This window comes from Oryctolagus cuniculus, chromosome 17, assembly GCF_964237555.1.
Source record: "Oryctolagus cuniculus chromosome 17, mOryCun1.1, whole genome shotgun sequence".
NCBI lineage: Eukaryota > Metazoa > Chordata > Mammalia > Lagomorpha > Leporidae > Oryctolagus > Oryctolagus cuniculus.
Window position 1 is genome coordinate 35,555,029 of NC_091448.1, and position 18,719 is coordinate 35,573,747.

The window sequence follows — 18,719 nt, forward strand, 5'->3', positions numbered from 1 at the left end:
TCTTTTTCTTGTTTTTGTTGAGATTATTTATTTGAAAGGAGGGGAGACATACAGAGGAGAGAATGAGCGATATATTTTATCTGCTTGTTCATCCCCCAAATGGCTGCATTGGCCAAGGCTGATCCAGGCTGAAGCCAGGAGCCTGAAACTCCATCTGGGTCTCCCTTGTGGGTAGCAGAGACCCAAGCAGTTGGACTATCTTCCCGTGTTTCCCAGGTGCATTAGCAGGAAGCTGGATTGGAAGTAGAGCAGCCAGTACTCGAACTGGAGCTCTTTGAGGATGCTGGTGTCATAGGTGGCGGCTTAACTTGCTGTACCACAGTGCTAGCCCCCAGAGATATCTTGTATCTACTGGTTCACTCCCCAAATGGCTGCAACAGAGAGAGCTGGAACAGGCAAAAGCCAGGAACCTGGAACTGCATTTGGATCTCCCATATTGATGGCGGGATCCAAGTTCTTGGGCATTCATCTACTACCTTCTAGGGTACACATTAGCAGGAAGCTGCATAGAAAATGAAGGTGGCGGGGGGCAGGGCTGTGGTAAAGCTGCTGTCAGCAACACTGGCCTCCCATGTGGGGGTTGTTTCACATCCCAGTTACTCTACTTCTGATCCAGCTCCTTGCTAATGTGCTTAGGAAAGCAGCAGAGGATGGCCCAAGTGCTTGGGCCCCTGCACCCATGTGGGAGACCCAGACTCCTGGCTCCTGGCTTTGGCCTGGTTCAGCCTTGGATGTTGCAGCCATCTCAGGCGTGAACAGACAGATGGAAGATCTCTTTCTGTCCTTTGTTTCTCCCTCTCTGTCCATAACACTGATTTTCAAATAATATAAATAAATGTTAAAAAAAATGAAGGTAGGACTCCAACTCTGATCCTCTGACATGGGGTGTAGGCACCCAAGCAAGGGCTTAACCCATTGTGCCTCAACATCTACCCCTGAAATGATCATCTTTCTTTTGTGCCTTACTTTTGTCTTCTTCTGCTTTTTTTTTTTTAAACAGCTTTATTGCAATCTAATTTAATAACATAAAATTCACCCATGTGCAGTGTACAATTCAGTGTTTTAGTATATGAGGATACTTCAAAAAGTTAATGGAAAATATATATTGTGAAAAAACTGTTCATGGATATCAAATATCGTATAAAATATAAGCCTGTATTTTAATTCCACTTTCACATGAATCTTTTGAGGTACCCTTGTATTTACAGAGTTAAACAACCATTACCACAATCTGATTTCAGGACATTTTCTTTTATTTATTTTTTTTTTTTTAAGGATTTATTTATTTATTTGAAAGGCAGAGCTAGAGAGAGAGAAGGAGAGATCTTCTATCTGCCGGTTTACTCCCCAAATGGCTGCAACATCCAGGGCTGATCAGAGTCCCGGAGTAGACTCCTGTCTACTAGAGAGTGAAGGCCTGTCTAGAAATCCATAAACAGTGTTTTTTTAATTTTTTTTTTTATTTTTTAACTTTTATTTAATAAATATAAATTTTGAAAGTACAACTTTTGGATTATAGCGGCTTTTCCCCCCAGAACCTCCCTCCTGCAACCATCCCATCACCTACTCCCTCTCCCATCCCATTCTTCATCAAGATTCATTTTCAATTATCTTTATATACAGAAGATCAACTTAGTATGTACTAAGTAAAGATTTCAACAGACTGCACCCACACAGATACACAAAGTATAAAGTACTGTTTTGAGTAGTAGTTTTACCGTTAATTCGCATAGTACAACACATTAAGGACCGAGATCCTACATGGGGAGTAAGTGCACAGTGACTCCTGTTGTTGATTTAACAATTGACACTCTTATTTATGACGTCAGTAATCACTTAAGGCTGTTGTCATGAGCTGCCAAGGCTATGGAAGCCTCTTGAGTTCACAAACTCCAACCTTATTTAGTCAAGGCCATAATCAAAGTGAAGTTCTCTCCTCCCTTCAGAGAAAGGTACCTCCTTCTTTGATGGCCCGTTCTTTATGCTGGGATCTCACTCAGAGATCTTTCATTTAGGTCATTCTTTTGCCACAGTGTCTTGGCTTTCCATGCCTGAGAAACTCTCATGGGCTTTTAAACCAGATTCAAATGCCTTAAGGGCTGATTCTGAGACCAGAGTGCTTTGGGCATCTGTCATTCTATGAGTCTGCTGTGTATCCCGCTTCCCATGTTGGATTATTCTCTCCGTTTTAACTCGATCAATTATTATTAGCAGACACTAAATCTTGTTTATGTGATCCCTTTGGCACTTAATCCTATCATTATGATCAATTTTGAACTTAACTTATCATTTTGACTAGTTAGATGCCATTAGTACATGCCACCTTGATGGGATTGATTTGGGATCCCCTGGCATGTTTCTAGCTCTACCATTAGGGGTAAGTCCGAGTGAGCATGTGCTGAATTGTACATCTCCTGCCTCTCTTATTCCCACTCTTATATTTAACAGGGATCACTTTTCAGTTAAATTTAAACACCTAAGAATAATTGTGTGTTACATAAACAGTGTTAGCAAGGAAGGATTAAAGGTTTGTATAACTCAGCTCGCAATATAATCTTCCACTGGGGCTGGTCCTGTGGCATAGTAGGTTAAGCTTTTGCCTGTGGCATCAGCATCCCATATGGGCACTGGTTCCAGTACTGGCTACTCCACTTTTGATCTAGCTCCCTGCTAATGGCTTGGAAAAGCAGTGGAAGATGGTCCAGATGCTAAGTTCCTGCACCCACATGGGAGACCCAGAAGAAGCTTCTGGCTCTTGGCTTCAGATCAGCCCAACTCCAGCATTGTGGCCATTTGGGGAGTGAACCAGCAGATGGGAGACCTGTCTCTCCCTCTCTCTTTATAACTCTGTTCTCAAATAAATAAATCTTAAAAAAATAATCTCCCATGGAATTCTCCTACTTTCAGAATGGTATTTCATGTATATGTATATGCTTGTCTGTTATTTCACACATGAAATTTTCCATCTCCAGAAAATAATCTCCGGTCTTTTTTCTCCTGAGGGAGGGATTTTCACCTGGTTGTGTAGAATGGAGGAGGTGATTTGAGGTCTTCTATTTATACTGTCAACATTTCTGTTTTTTTTTCTTTAACTCTTAACTCCTAAGCTGCTTGGGACTGTCATTTCTCTGTCAGGAGTTCCTGGCTGTCGTGTTTTTTTTTTTTTGTTGTTTGTTTGTTTGTTTTTGACAGAGTTAAACAGAGAGAGAGAGACAGAGAGAGAGAAGTCTTCCTTTTCCGTTGGTTCACCCCCCAAATGGCCGCTATGGCCGGCGCGCTGCGTCAATCCGAAGCCAGGAGCCAGGTGCTTCTTCCTTGTCTCCCATGCGGGTGCAGGGCCCAAGGATTTGGGCCATCCTCCACTGCCTTCCCGGGCCACAGCAGAGAGCTGGACTGGAAGAGGAGCAACCAGGACAGAATGTGGCACTCCAACAGGGACTAGAACCTGGGGTGCCAGTGCCGCAGGCAGAGGATTAGCCTAGTGAGCCACAGCGCCGGCCTCTGGCTGTCTTGTTTCTTCTTCCTCATATTTTTTTCTTTTTTAAAGATTTACTTATTTTTGGAAAGGCAGGGTTATAGAGAGAAGTTTTCCATTTGCAGGTTCACTCCTCAAATGGCTGTACTGGCTAGGGCTGGGCCAGACCAAAGCCAGGAGCCTGGAACTCCATCTAGGTCTGTCATTGTGGGTGGCAGGGGCCCAAGCACATGGACCATCTTCTGTTTTTCCAATAGGAAACGGAGCAACTGGGATTTGAACTGATGCTTATATGGGATATTGCTTCGCTGGTGGCTGCACCACAACACTGGCCCCTCTTGTTTCATGCTTAGTCCTCATTTATTACTCTATAATTTTGAATTCTAAGCTCAAGGTTTCTGTAAATTAAATTTCATTTTTCAGGGAACAGATGAAGTAGCTTGTTATTTTTTAGTACTAAATTTTGTGGTCTTTTGATGCTTGAATTTTTTACTAGATTTTTTTTCTATATGAAATCAGTATTGGGCTGGCATTGTGGCTTAATGGGTTAAGCTGCAGCCTGAGACTCAGGCATTCCATATGGGTGCTGGTTCGAGCCCTGGCTGCTCCACTTCTGATCCAGCTCCCTGCTAAGGCACTTGGGAAAGCAGCAGAACATAGCATAAGTTCTTGGGCCCCAGCACTGATGTGAGAAACCCAGATGAATCTCCTGGCCCCTGGCTTTGTCCTGGCTCAGCTCTGGCCACTGCAGCCATTTGGGGAATGAACCAATGGATGGAAAATCTCTCTCTACCCCCCAGTCCCTGTAACTTTACATTTCAAATAAATAAACAAAAAATCAGTTATTGATAAAGTTTTTAACATTTTAATCCCAAAAGATACTTGCTTTTCTAAGGAATGTGACAAAGTGCAGTGTCTCTACTTTGCAAATGCAGTAACTAAGACCTGGAGAGGTTGTGACTGTTGAGATTTGTGGAAAACAGAGATCCCCATCCTTGACCTCTGGAACTGCCACTTCATATCTGAGTGACAGTGGCTTGATTTAGCCAGCAGTTAATTTGGTTTGATATTTTAAAGTAGGAAAGGAAGTACTAATTCCTACCAAAGTTTATTTCAGAATGCTTTCTTAATCAGTTGCTGTTTTGTTTCATTTAAACCAGTAACACACTGGTCTGTTTTCTGTAGTACACCTGAGCAGGAGCAACTCATGGTGGTGTGGCTAAGTTGGATGATAAAAGAAGAAGCCTACTTTGAGAGGTAAGACGACTTGATTTGTTTCAGTTAGCTAGAAAGCTTTTCTCATTCTTTTTGGAAAGCTGTATTTTCTTTTCTGTTTTCACAGCACTTCAGGTGTGTCTGCTTCATTTGGGGAGATGTTATTGTTGGTGGCCATGTACTTTCACAGCAACCAACTTAGTGCCATCATTGACTTAGTGTGTTCCACTTTGGGGATGAAGGTAATTTTGTTTTTTTAATCTTCTTTCTAAAAGAAAGTGCTTCTAAGCTGGACATGTTATTGTAGTGTCAAGTAAATAGATTGTTTTCATTTGTGCAATTTTAGTTTTTTGATAGTTTGAAGTTTTATCATGAGCTCCTGAAAAAATGCACTTGGAGAACACTTATTTGTAAGAATTATAGATGTCCAGTACAGAAAGCTTGGAAAATACAAAACAAGAGAAAAAATCTAATTCTGTCATTCAGAAATTTCAGTTATACTACAAGCACTTGAGCCAACTGCCTCTACTTTCCCAGGCTGTTAGCAGGGAGCTGGATTGGAAGTGGAACACCTGGGACTCCAACCAGTACCTTTTATCTGCTCTGCCACAACGCTGGCCCTACAGTGGTATTTTATATAACTCTGAGGGTACTTCATAAAGTATGTGCAAAAGTAGAATTAAAAAGTAAGCTTATTTTGATGCAAAAATTTTTAAATCCATGCCTACTTTTTTCTTAATAAACACTTTTTAGAAGCTTTTTGAGACCCTTCATTTGCATACAGGCACTCACACATCTATGTCTTCATATGCTTATCAGGTTGTTTCTTAGGATAAAGTTCTAGAAGGAAGTTGACTAAGTAAAGGAGTATGATTATGATAAGATGTTTCATGAGGATTGCCTGATTACCTTTCAGAAAGATGACACCAGTTTAACTGTCCCTGTTGCTGAATGAGAAATTCTGTGTTTGTAAACTCCCACTGTTACTAGGCATTACCATTTTTCTTAGTCTTTGTAAATTTGATGAAGAATGTTTTTACTTATTTTGTACTTCTTTGTTTACAAGTAAAACTGTAGTTTTTCAAATCTATGGGTTTTGATTGTTTTCTTTGTGTATGAGGAGAACTCTTTTAGTATCCTAATTTTTCTGTAGAAATTTTTATTTTTCCTTTCATTGATTGATCAGTGGCTCTCCCTATAAAAGAAAACCATTCTGCCTTATATAATCATGTTTTGTTGATTTTAAGACATGCATTTTACCCAATACTGACACTCATGATTCATTTTACAATGGCATGTAGTGTAAATGTGATGGTGTTCCCCCTCCTCCCTTGTTTCCTTGAAAAACTACTATTAAGTCAGTGATGTATCTTATATTACTTAGTATATTTAAAAGTGAAGTATAATGTTACAGTTGATTTTGTCAAGTATTTTTTACTATGTAGAAATTATCACTTTTTATGTAGTATAATATTTCTATTGTGATTTTTATTTTGCCATTGTGCTTAGAAACTTTCTTTCCTTAAGTTTTTGTAACTTGTCACATTTTATCTTAGTGGTTTTTTTTGTGGCTTCATATTTTATATTAAATATTTAATCCATTTGGAGTTCATTTGGGTGCATGATAGTGTGAGTATGATTAAAATGTATTGGTGTGTATTCCTACTACCCACACAACAAGATAGCTAACCCAGCTCCATTTATCAAATTATGCATTTCCTTTCACTGACTTTAAATGACAATAATAGAATTTAATAAGCTGTTTTTATATTGATTCTGTTTCTGAGGGAAAACACACTTTAATGTTGGGTTTGAGACATTATTTCTGAAGCAGAGTGTGTACTTACTTTTTTTTAAATATTTTATTTATTTATTTGAAAGTCAAAGTTAAACAGAGAGAGGAAAGGTAGAGAGAGAGGTTTTCCATCTGCTGGTTCACTCCCCAATTGGCCGCAACGGCTAGAGATGCGCCAATCTGAAGCCAGGAACCAGGAGCTTCTTCTGTGTCTCCCACGTGGGTGCAGGGGCCCAAGGAGTCTGGCCAACTTCTGCTTTCCCAGGCCATAGCCGAGAGCTGGATCAGAAGTGGAGCGGCCATGTCTCAAACTGGCACTCAAATGGGATGCCAGTGCTTGAGGCCAGGGTGTTAACCTGCTGTGCTACAACACCAGTCCTGTGTACTTACATTTGAATACTAAATTTTATATAAGCCCAGCCATTTTAGATAATAAAAGCACCAGAGTAAGTTGTGCTTCATGTATTGGATTTTCATGTGCTGTTGTAATTCTTTTGGTTATTTTAGATTGTAATTAAGCCAAGCTCCTTGAGCAGAATGAAGACTATCTTCACACAGGAAATATTTACTGAACAGGTATTTTTATTTTATTCTTATTTATTTAACTTTTCTTTTACAATACCTTTGTGGGGAAACTTGTATATTTCATGTTAAGAGAACAGAATAGCCTTTCTCCATTGCTTTTTAACTTCTTTCTTTTTTTTTTTTTATTTTAAAGTTTATTATTTCTTTGAAAGTCAAGGGGAGAGAGAGAGAGAACGAGAGAGAGAGAACGAGAATGTTTGGTCTTCCATCTGCTGGTTCACTCCCCAAATGACCACAATGGCTAGGGCTGGCCTAGGCCAAAACCAGGAGTCAAGAGCTTCATCCAGATCTCCCACATGGATATCAGGGGCTCAAATACTTGGGCCATCTTCCTCTGTTTTTCCCAGTCTGTTAGCAGGAACAGCTGGGACAAGAACTGGTGCCCATATGGCATTTTGGTTCTGTAGGCAGCAGCTTTGCCTGCTATGCCACAACGCCGTCCCCTGAGGGGAATCTTTGAGAGACACTTAGAAGTCTATGAATGACATCTTTTTTCTTAACATCCATTTTTATTTACTTGAAAGGCAGAGTTGCAAAAAGAGAGGGAGAGACAGAGATGTATCTTCCATCTTTCATTTGATGGTTCACTCTCCAAATGGCCACAATGGCCAGGGCTGAGCCAGGCCAAAGCCAGGAGTTTCTTCCAAGTCTCCCATGTGTATACAAGGGCCCAAACGCCTGGGCTATCCTCCAATACCTTCTGCAGGTTATTCACAGAGAACTGAATGAGAAGTGGAGCAGCTGGGACACGAACCAGTGCCCATGTGGGATGCTGGTGTTGCAGGTGGTGGCTTTACCTGCTGTGCCACAACGCTGGTCCCAAATGTCATCCTGAGAATAAAAATTCCTGCTTATATTTATGTGATGCTTTGTGATTTACATAATGCATTTCCTAAAAGACTTCCCCCCCTCACAACAACCCTTTGAGGCAGGTAAAGCAGTATTCTATTTTGTACATGTAAAAATAGATTCCAATGATAAAGTAACTCCTCCAAAGCCAGTGAGCCCAGATTATAAGATGCCTACTTTTGGAGTTTTTACCTTTTTGCATTGCTGTGCATGTATCTATGTTTAAATGCAAAAAAAATCGAGAACTTTATAAATCACTGAATGTATGCTTTTTCATCATTCAGAAGAATTAAAATATGAAATAATCAATTGTTATCATTTGTAGGGAGTACATTTGAGTACTAATAGTTTATCTACTAATCCTCTCTGGTAAAAATAAGTTTAGATTTGGTTTAATCATATGTAATAATACTGTTTTTTCCTGTTAGGTTGTCACAGCTCATGCAGTTCGGGTCCCTGTTACGAGTAACCTGAGTGCCAACATCACTGGGTTTTTGCCTATCCATTGTATTTACCAGCTTCTCAGGAGTCGTTCCTTTACCAAGCACAAAGTGTCAATAAAAGTATGACCTTACATTTATTTTGAAAATTTAGCCCTAGTTAATGCTTTTTCCCCAGCTAATTCTGTTCCAATTTGTGGGCCTTTACTCTTTGCTTTGGGTATGAAAAATGTGCTGCCAGGCTGTGATACAAGTCATGTATGTAGCCATGGTAATTAGGAACCTAATTTCAGATTTCTAAAACAGTATAAATGTTAGTTAGAAAATGAATGTTATTAATTCTTTTAAATTTTCAGTGATAGCACATGACTATTTCATTAAAACTTAGAAGTTGCCATTTTCTTCTTTTTTCTCCCCCAGATTTTATTTGTTTATTTGAAAGGCAGAATTACAGAGAGAGGGAGAGACTGAGAGAGAGGTCTTCCATCTGCTGGTTCATTCCCAAAATGGCCACAGTGGCCTGCTAGGGCTGGGCCAAGCTGAAGCCAGGAGCCAAGAACTCTGTCCAGGTCTCCCATGTGGTTGTCAGGGGCCCAAGCACTTGTACCATCTTCCATTGCTTTCCCAGCAGGTAACTAGAATGGAAGTAGAGCAGCTGGGACTCAAACCAGAGCCCGTATGGGATAATGTCATTGCAGGTTGTGGCGTAACCTGCTATGCCACAATACTGGCCCTCGAAGTTGCCATTTTGCTTGCCAAATTGCTGATCAGCTATGACCAGTATTTGTAGATTTGTTACAAGGACACCTAACTAAACTGAAACTTATTTATCTGAAAGGCATCGCACAGAGAGAGAGGGACAGACAGAGATAGAGAGATCTTTGGTTTCCTGGTTAACTTCCCAAATAGCCACAACAGCCAGGACAGACCCATACTGAAACCAGGAGCCAGGAACTCTATCTGGGTTTCTAGGCGCATTAAAAGTGGAACAACTGGAACTCAAACTCTGTATTCTGCCATGGGATGCAGTGATGCTGCTCTTTGATGGCCCCAAATTGATACATATTTTAATGTTTTTAATTTTTTATGTTTGTTTATATCCAGCAGATATAAGAAAATCTAAGAATCTAAGAAAAGGCTATAACCCAGGAGTTAAAGAAATCTGAATCTTTTTAGAGGCATTTTTATTTACAAAGGAAAATGAACAGTATATGCATGATATATTACCTTTTTTTTTTTTTTAATATTTAGAGAGAGGTCTTCCATCTGCTGGTTCACTCCCCAAATGGCAGCAATGGGCAGAGCTGGGCTGATGTGTGTGCAGCGGCCCAAGCACCCGGGGCATCCTCCACTGCTTTCTCAGGCCATAGCAGAGAGCTGGATCAGAAGTAGAACATCTGGGACACAAACCGGTGCCCATATGGGACACTGGTGCTGCAGACCAGGGCCTTAACCCACTGTACCACAGTGCCAACCAATATATTACATTTAATTGTTCTTATTTTTATGATTTAGTGAAATTATTTTTTAGCTATAATGCATCTTCTACATTTTTTAATTTTTATCATTGTAAAAGAGCTACGAACTAAGAATGTGAATATATACCTGCCATTTCTACATGTCTTCTATCCAGTGACAGTCAAGTGGGATCTTTATAGAGTGCTTATAAACTACTTTCTTTGAGTTCTGAGGATTTGCTATGTGGACCTATCCCTCTACCCAAATTCCTCTCTGCCGTGAGGTCTTCTATGGCAAGACACATCGTACTCTGCATACAGATATAGTAGGGACTGAGACTGTGTGTCTCACTGCTTAAAAACTAATCGATTACTCTCATAGCTAAGCTTCTCATTATTTTAGGTTCATCTAACACTGGAAAATATTTTCTATTAGGATATAAAAGTAGTTCATATTTTTAAATCAAAGGCAATTATGAAACTTAGTAATCTATTTGGAGCTACCAACAATGAATAATGAGTTTCATAGACTCACCACCACATAAAACCATTTGTGCCTCTATGATTTCACATGTGTTTTCTTATTGCCACAATTGATTCACTGCCTATAACCTTCTGTTTTAGGACTGGATTTATAGACAGCTGTGTGAAACCTCCACTCCACTCCATCCTCAGTTACTTCCTCTGATCGACGTGTACATAAATTCTATATTGACTCCTGCATCTAAATCTAATCCAGAAGCCACTAATCAGCCAGTCACAGAACAGGAGATACTCAATATTTTCCAAGGAGTCATTGGGGTAAAATAATGTCCTTCTACATTTATTGACTTATTTTTCTTCTATTTATTCTTCTGAGTTATTCTATTTTTTTTTTTTTTTTTTGTCTATCAAAACTTCAGGTTCTGATAAACTTGAGTTTAAAATGAGATTACATTTCCTCAGATCACTTGTGAAAATGGAAGAATGATACTAGTTTAAGTGATTTGTCAAAGGAACATTTTTTGAGGAATTATTTATTTAGTTATAAGAGATTTATTTATTTATTTGAAAGGCAGAGTTACAGAGATGGGGAGAGATTTTCCATTGGCCTGTTTACTCCCCCAAATGGTTGCAATGGCTGGGGTTGGGCCTGGCCAAAGCTTGGAGTCTAGAACTCTATCTGGGTTTCCCACGTGGCTGCAGGGGCCCAAGTACTAGGGTCATTCTGCTGCTGCTTTCCCAAGTGCTTTAGCAGGGAGCTGGATCTGAAGAACAGCTGGGACTCCAACTGGCACCCATTTAGGGTGCTGTGTCACTTGCTGCGCCACAATGCTGGCTCCTTGAAGAATGGTTGTTTTTAAAGAATTATTTTTATTTATTCGAAAGAGAGTTACAGAGAGGAGAGATCAGAGAAAGGAGAGTTATACACAGAGAGAGAGATCTTCCATCCACTGATTTATTGCCCAAATGGCTGCAATGACTGGGCTCAGCCAGGTTGAAGCCAGTATATTTTTCTGGGTCTCTCAAATGAGTGCAGGAACCCAAGGACTTGGGCCATCCTCGGCTGCTTGCCTAGGCATGTAAGCAGGGAGCTGGATTGAAGTGGAGCAGCTGGAACTTGAATCACCATCCATATGGGATGCTGGCGCTGCAGGCTGTGGCTTTAATCCTCTGTAACATAGCACTGGCCGCGGGAATTCTTTTGAAAGCTTTGTTTTAAAGTCTAAAAGGAGCCCTGGAGTTTGTGTGTATACATATAATTGTGATACATTTTTTTAAAAGATTTTTGTTTTATTTATTTGAAAGAGTTACAGAGAGGTAGAGACAGAGAGAGAAGTCTTTCATCCGCTGGTTCTCTCCCCAAACGGCTGCAACGGCCGGAGCTGTGCCGATCCGAAGCCAGGAGCCAGGAACTTCCTCTGGGTCTCCCAAGTGGGTGCAGGGGCCCAAGGACTTGGGCCAACTTCTACTGCTATCCCAGGTCATAACAGAGAGCTGGATCGGAACTGGAACAGCCGTGATTAGAACCAGCATCCATATGGGATGCTGGTGCTTCAGGCCAGGGCTTTAACCAGCTGTGCCACAGTGCTGGCCCCAGAATTGGGGTACATTTTAACACATTCAACAAAGCTTTGTGAAGCTTCCCAGGAATCTAAGGTATACCTAGGTTCATTTCTGGGAAATTTGATGAAAATGTTTTTTCCCTATTTAGTTAGAAAAGGAAAAAAAAAGGTACAGTTTTTCACATGTATATTAAATAATTAGAATTTAATATTACTGGGTATTTAATATAGTATCTTGTTTATGAAGTGCTTTCTTCATGATACTTTCAGATTGCACTTGAGACTGAGTAAGCCTGCCTATTATAGAAAATACTGTTGAGTGGTAGCTGAAGTCTCTTTTTGTCCTGTCTTAAAGACTGGTTAAGCATTTTGCCTTTCATCTCTATACCTTCACAATTTTCTTTTAACTGCAAGTTGTCTCTTTCATTTTAATGCAGACATTTCTCCCATTTTATCCAAGCTAAGAGCAGCATCACTGCTTAGTTTATTTCGATGCTTTTATTTTCAATAAAACCCAAAACCAAACCAAACAGCCCTCCTGGGATTTAAGGTGTTTTCAAGTGTTTACAATGCTCCCTGCAGGGGGACAACCTTCGCCTTCCTCAGCGTTTCAGTATCACAGCACAGCTTTTGGTGCTCTACTATATACTGTCTTACGAAGAGGCTCTTCTGGCAAACACGAAGACTTTAGGTAAGTTTTGCACTTAGGAGAGCTTCTGGTGGAAGTTCATTTTATTTTATTACAATTTGTTACTTTGCAAACTGTTATGTGATAAAATAAGGGCAGGTATTTTAATGCACTTCAGCATCATTTTATAATCCTTGCACTCTGGGCACTGTATACTTGATAGGTAAGTGCTGCTGTGTGGGCACATAACTACCCTTAACAGCTCAGTCTTCTTTTGGCAGGCTCAATTAATACATGAGTGAATTGTCTGTGTTGTGACAATTTTATTGATCTCATTCATTAAATAGAAGTTGACATAAAAGGAAGGAGCTGTAACTGAAATTTTTGCTTGATTTTAGTTGTTACCCTGTCTTCTTTCTGTTAATGTTAGAAATAATAACCTTATCAAAGCAATAGGAAAAAAAGAAGCAGTTAAAGATTTTCTTTATACCATTACAGTTATCACTGAGTTGGGTTTTTTCTTTTTTTTTTTTTAAGATTTGTTTATTTAAGAATCAGAGTTGTGGACATAGAGAGGGAGAGGCAGAGAGAGAGAGGGAGCGGTCTGCTTGTTCTCCCCAATGGCCACAATGGCCAGAGCTGTGCTGATCCAAAGCCAGGAGCCAGGAGCTTCTTCCAGGTTGCCCATGTAGGTGCAGGGGCCCAAGCACTTGGGCCGTCTTCTACTGTTTTCTTAGGCTATCAGCAGAGAGCTGGATTGGAAATGGAACATCCAGGACTGGAAACGGCGCCCATATGGCATGCCAGTGCTGCAGGCGGAGGCTTTACCTACTATGCCATAGCACTGGCCCCCTGAATTGGGTTTTCACTACTTCATGTTTTATCAGAAAGTCAGATTTAGAATGTGACGTATCAGTATAAAGAAGCATGTTTTTCTGTATTTTTAAAAGCAAGTTTACCCGATCTTAGGCTTGTTAAATGTATGTAGTTTTAAACTTTTTTTTCATATTTTTTATAAAAGATTTTTTTTATGTGAAAGAGTGATAGAGAGGGAATGAGAAAGAGATATCTTCCTCCTGTCTGCTGATTGACTCCCCAAATGCTCACAGTAACCAAGTCTGGGCTAAGCCAAAGCCAGGAGCCAAGAATTACATCTGGGTCTCCCATATGGTTGGCAGGGGTCCAAATACTTGAGCCATGTTTTGCTGCTTTTCCAGGTACATTATCAGGAAGTGGAATTGGAAGTGGAGTACCTGGTACTTGAATCAGTACTCCAGAATGGGTTGCCAGTGTCATATGCAGTGGCTTAATGCTACATCATGACACAGGCCCCATTTTTCGTATTTGCAAGAAAAAAATATTAAACACTGTTGCCATTGAGTATATATTACAGGGAAAATTCTTGTAAAACTGATAATTTTGCCACAATTCAGTGATTTTATTTTTTAAAGATTTATTTATTTATTTGAGAGGCAGAGTTACAGACAGAAAAGGAGAGAGGTCTTCCATCCACTGGTTCACTCCCAAATGGCTTCAATAGCCAGAGCTGAGCTGATCTGAAACCAGGAGCTTCCTCTCGGTCTCTCATGTGGGTACAGGGGCCCAAGCACTTGGGTCATCCTCCACTGCTTTCCCAGGTCATAATCAGGGAGCTGCATTGGAAGAGAAGCAGTCAGGACATGAGCCAGCATCCATATGGGATGCTGGCAACACAGGCGAAGCTTAACCTACTGTGCTATAGCGCTGGCCACACAGTGATTTTTTTTTTTTTTTTTTTTTTTTTTGACAGGCAGAGTAGACAGTGAGAGAGAGAGACAGAGAGAAAGGTCTTCCTTTGCCGTTGGTTCACCCTCCAATGGCCGCCGCGGCCGGCGCGCTGCGGCCGGCGCACCGCGCTGATCCGATGGCAGGAGCCAGGAGCCAGGTGCTTTTTCCTGGTCTCCCATGGGGTGCAGGGCCCAAGCACCTGGGTCATCCTCCACTGCACTCCCGGGCCACAGCAGAGGGCTGGCCTGGAAGAGGGGCAACCGGGACAGAATCCGGCGCCCCGACCGGGACTAGAACCCGGTGTGCCGGCGCCGCTAGGCGGAGGATTAGCCTAGTGAGCCGCGGCGCCGGCCCCTGTTTTTAAAACCTGTAAATTAAAATTAGTTTTCAGTATTTGGAAGATCAGTTTCTTTTTGTTCAAAGTATTGTATTTTAAATATATTGTAGGCCGGCGCCGCGGCTCACTAGGCTAATCCTCCGCCTGGCGGCGCCGGCACACCGGGTTCTAGTCCCGGTTGGGGCGCCGGATTCTGTCCCGGTTGCCCCTCTTCCAGGCCAGCTCTCTGCTGTGGCCAGGGAGTGCAGTGGAGGATGGCCCAGGTGCTTGGGCCCTGCACCCCATGGGAGACCAGGAAAAGCACCTGGCTCCTGGCTGCTGCCATCGGATCAGCGCGGTGCGCCGGCCGCAGTGCGCCGGCTGCGGCGGCCATTGGAGGGTGAACCAACAGCAAAGGAAGACCTTTCTCTCTGTCTCTCTCTCTCACTGTCCACTCTGCCTGTCAAAAAAAAAATATATATTGTAAATTCTCACTTGTGTTTTTTTTTTCCTGATTATAATTGTAAAGGTTATACAGATGTTACCCTGTAACTTTTATTATAGTCTTTGTCATAGTAGGGAAAAGATGGCTTAGTAATAAGTATTAGGTAATAGTCTCTCACTGCTATCCGCATATTGACAATGAATTCTCTGAGAATAATTTTTATTTAATAAATAGTTCCTAGAAGAATGACATACCAAGAGCTGTTCTAGGGGAGAATTCAGAATGCTAATACTGTTAGCAGGGAACCAAATACACCTTAGTTTTTATCTTAATGGGTCAAACTTGAGAGCAAGAAGTGAAGGTTGACTCAGAAGTTTTGGCCAGGCCGGCGCCGTGGCTCACTAGGCTAATTCTCCGCCTGTGGCGCCGGCATGCTGGCTTCTAGTCCCAGTCGGGGCGCTGGATTCTGTCCCGGTTGCCCCTCTTCCAGGCCAGCTCTCTGCTGTGGCATAGGAAGGCAGTGGAGGATGGCCCAAGTCTTTGGGCCCTGCACCCGCATGAGAGACCAGGAGAAGCACCTGGCTCCTGGCTTCGGATTGGCACAGTGCGACGGCCGTAGCAGCCATTTGGGTAGTGAACCAATGGAAAGGAAGACCTTTCTCTCTGTCTCTCTCTCTCACTGTCCACTCTGCCTGTAAAAAAAGAAGAAGAAGAAGAAGAAGAAGAAGAAGAAGAAGAAGAAGAAGAAGAAGTAGTAGTAGTAGTAGTAGTAGTAGTAGTAGTAGTAGTAGTAGTTTTGGCCTGAGCATAAACGAGAGGGGCTGGCATTGTGCCGCAGCGGATTGAGCTGTCACCTGGGGCACCAGCATTCCAAATTGGAGTGCCAGTTTGAGTCCTGGCTGCTCTGCTTCTGATCCAGCTTCCTGCTATTGCACCTGGGTGGGAAGGTAGCAGATGATGGCCCAAGTACCTGGGTCCCTATCACCTATGTGAGAGCTTTAGTTGGGGTTCCTGGCTCCTGGCTTTGGTCTGAGAGCCCTGGCTATTGTGGCCATTTGGGGAGTGAACTGGTAGGTAGAGGATCTCTTTCTCTCTCTGTCTCTGTCTCTGTCATTTTGCCTTTCAAATAAATAATATAAATCTTAAAAACAAAAAGAGAGCCTGCAGATGGACCAGGTTTGTAGGAGAACAGGAGCTGGGTTTGGACATGTTGAGGTGTCTGTTAGATGTCAGGTGAGTGTGTTGCATAGGCAGCTATATGTGTGGGCTAGAATTTAGGGGAGATATTTGTATCAAAGCTTTGAGACTGTTTGGAATACGTATGATATATAAAATCATCAACATTAAATGAGATCACCAAGGGATGGAGAATAGGAGGAAAACCAGGAGCACATGGGGTGTCCTGGATGCCAAGAGAAGAGTATTTGAGAGGGGAGCTCGTGATCACTAATGTCAAATGATCTTGATAGAGACGTTAGAACTAAGGCCTAGCTAATGGCTGCATATAGCTTGCTAGAGATCATTTCACCTTTACAGTTTCATTGGCAAAGTATCTAAACGAAAGCCTGATTGTAGTGGATTCAAAAGGGAATCAGAGGAGACATGCTGGAGACAGTGAGAAGAGATAGCTCTGGGACCGGCGCTATGGTGCCTTAGGCTAAGCCTCTGCCTGCAATGCTGGCATCCCATAAGGGTGCTGGTTCTAGTCCTGGCTGCACCAGCCCTCTGCTATGGCTTGGGAAAGTAGTGGAAGATGGCCCAAGTACTTGGGCCCCTGCACTCATGTGGGAGCCCAGGAAGAAGCTCCTAGCTCTTGGCTTTGGATCAGCCCAGGTCTGGCCATTGTGGCCATCTGGGGAGTGAACCAGCGAATGGAAGCCCTTTCTCTCTGTCTCTCTTTCTGTCTGTAACTGTACCTCTCAATAAATAAATAAAATCTTTAAAAAAAGAGAGAGACAGAGCCAGCGCCATGTCTCACTTGACTAATCCTCTGCCTGTGGCACTGGCATCCCATATGGGTGCTGGGTTCTAGTCCCGGTTGCTCCTCTTCAGTCCAGCTGTCTGCTGTGGCCCATGAAGCTAGGGCCCCTGCACCAGTATGGGAGACCAGGAGGAAGCACCTGGCTCCTGGCTTTGGATGGGCGTAGTTCTGGCCATAGCGGCCATTTTAGGGGTGAACCAACGGAAGAAAGACCTTTCTCTCTGTGTCTCTCTCTCACTATCCAACTGTATCTGTCAAAAAAAAAAAAAAAAAAAAAAAGAGAGAGAGACCTTTTAATGAGTTGTAAAGAGGCAGAGAGAAGTGATGTGGTAATTGATAAGGAATATGAGGTCAGAAGAGAAGAGGAAGACGCCCTTTTTTTTTTTTTTTTAATGAAAGAGAGAAGAGAAAATTAGTATGCTGTTGAATAATCTATGGAGAAGGGTGGATTGATGAAACAGGAGAGGGAACAAATCCTGGAGTGATGTCTTTCATAGGTAGGAGGAGGTGGGGTGTAGAAGGCAAGTAGGATTGGCCTTTCCTTAGAGGACTTTTCCTCCTTGTTAGGAGATTTTTTTCCTAGTTTAGTTTCTCAAATCCAGGGAAACATATTCATGTAACTGTAGAATGTGTCACAACATGGGAGAGTTTTGCTCTTCTGGAGCCGTATCAATGATTATTTTTTCTCAGATGTATTCCTGCCTGTGAAACTGTATTGGAGCTTTGACATCCCGCTCACTCTTCTGTGACTGCGGGCCTTTAATAAATATTATTGGCAGCTTCCAGGTAGCTGCAGAAGCTCTAAAACAGAATTCTGAAATTTGAGTAGAGTCACGAAAATATCATAGCCATTTTGAAAAGTATGTTTAGATGTATACATTTTTGTTTGCTTTAGAATATTTTTAAGAGATTTCTTTTTATTTTTTTAAACAATTTATTTATTTGGGAGGTAGAGTTACAGACAGTGAGAGGTAGAGACACAGAGAGAGGTCTTCCATTCACTGGTTCACTCTCTAAATGGTCACAACACCAGAGCTGCGCCAATCTGAAGCCATAAGCCAGGAGCTTCTTCTTGTTCTCCCATGCGGGTACAGGGGCCCAAGCACCTGGGCCATCCAATAGGATCCTAAAGACCACCTCACTCTTCAATAAGTAAAAGCCATTACTTGATTAACTCATCCTCATGCTTCACTTCATTTAGTAATAAAGTCCTTCTTGGTGACCAGCAGAAGACGACACTTTCTCCAGTACTAGGGAAGCCATTGTGTTCACTGGCTTTAAATTACTGAACTTGAGGTTTTCTTTTGTACTTGATAGTTTTCCTCTGACAAGAAAGTTACTTCATCTGCCCCTTTCAAGAGAAACCTTTCAGCAAGCATTGACAGACTTTGTTTCTTAGCAGCTTGAAGTCTTAGAGCTGTAAAGCTTAGAGTCAAATCAAATACTGACAAAAAATACGAAGCCGGCGCCGCGGCTCACTAGGCTAATCCTCCGCCTAGCGGCGCCGGCACACCGGGTTCTAGTCCCGGTTGGGGCGCCGGATTCTGTCCCGGTTGCCCCTCTTCCATGCCAGCTCTCTGTGTGGCCCGGGAGTGCAGTGGAGGATGGCCCAGGTTCTTGGGCCCTGCACCCCATGGGAGACCAGGAAAAGCACCTGGCTCCTGGCTCCTGCCATCGGGTCAGCGTGGTGCACCGGCCGCAGAGCGCCGGCCGCGGCGGCC

The 18,719-nt window shown here is 42.3% G+C and overlaps 1 protein-coding gene across 2 annotated transcripts in view; it reads left to right on the forward strand.

Moving 5' to 3' along the window:
• INTS2 (integrator complex subunit 2) overlaps window positions 1-18,719 on the forward strand; it is a 65,158-nt gene that overhangs the window by 20,677 nt on the left and 25,762 nt on the right. For both annotated transcript variants that reach the window (XM_008271192.4, XM_051824719.2), the window contains exons 10-15: window positions 4,661-4,732; window positions 4,818-4,932; window positions 6,993-7,061; window positions 8,348-8,482; window positions 10,441-10,617; window positions 12,444-12,552. In XM_008271192.4, coding sequence (XP_008269414.2) covers window positions 4,661-4,732; window positions 4,818-4,932; window positions 6,993-7,061; window positions 8,348-8,482; window positions 10,441-10,617; window positions 12,444-12,552 — 677 coding nt within the window. The remainder of the gene's footprint in view (window positions 1-4,660; window positions 4,733-4,817; window positions 4,933-6,992; window positions 7,062-8,347; window positions 8,483-10,440; window positions 10,618-12,443; window positions 12,553-18,719) is intronic.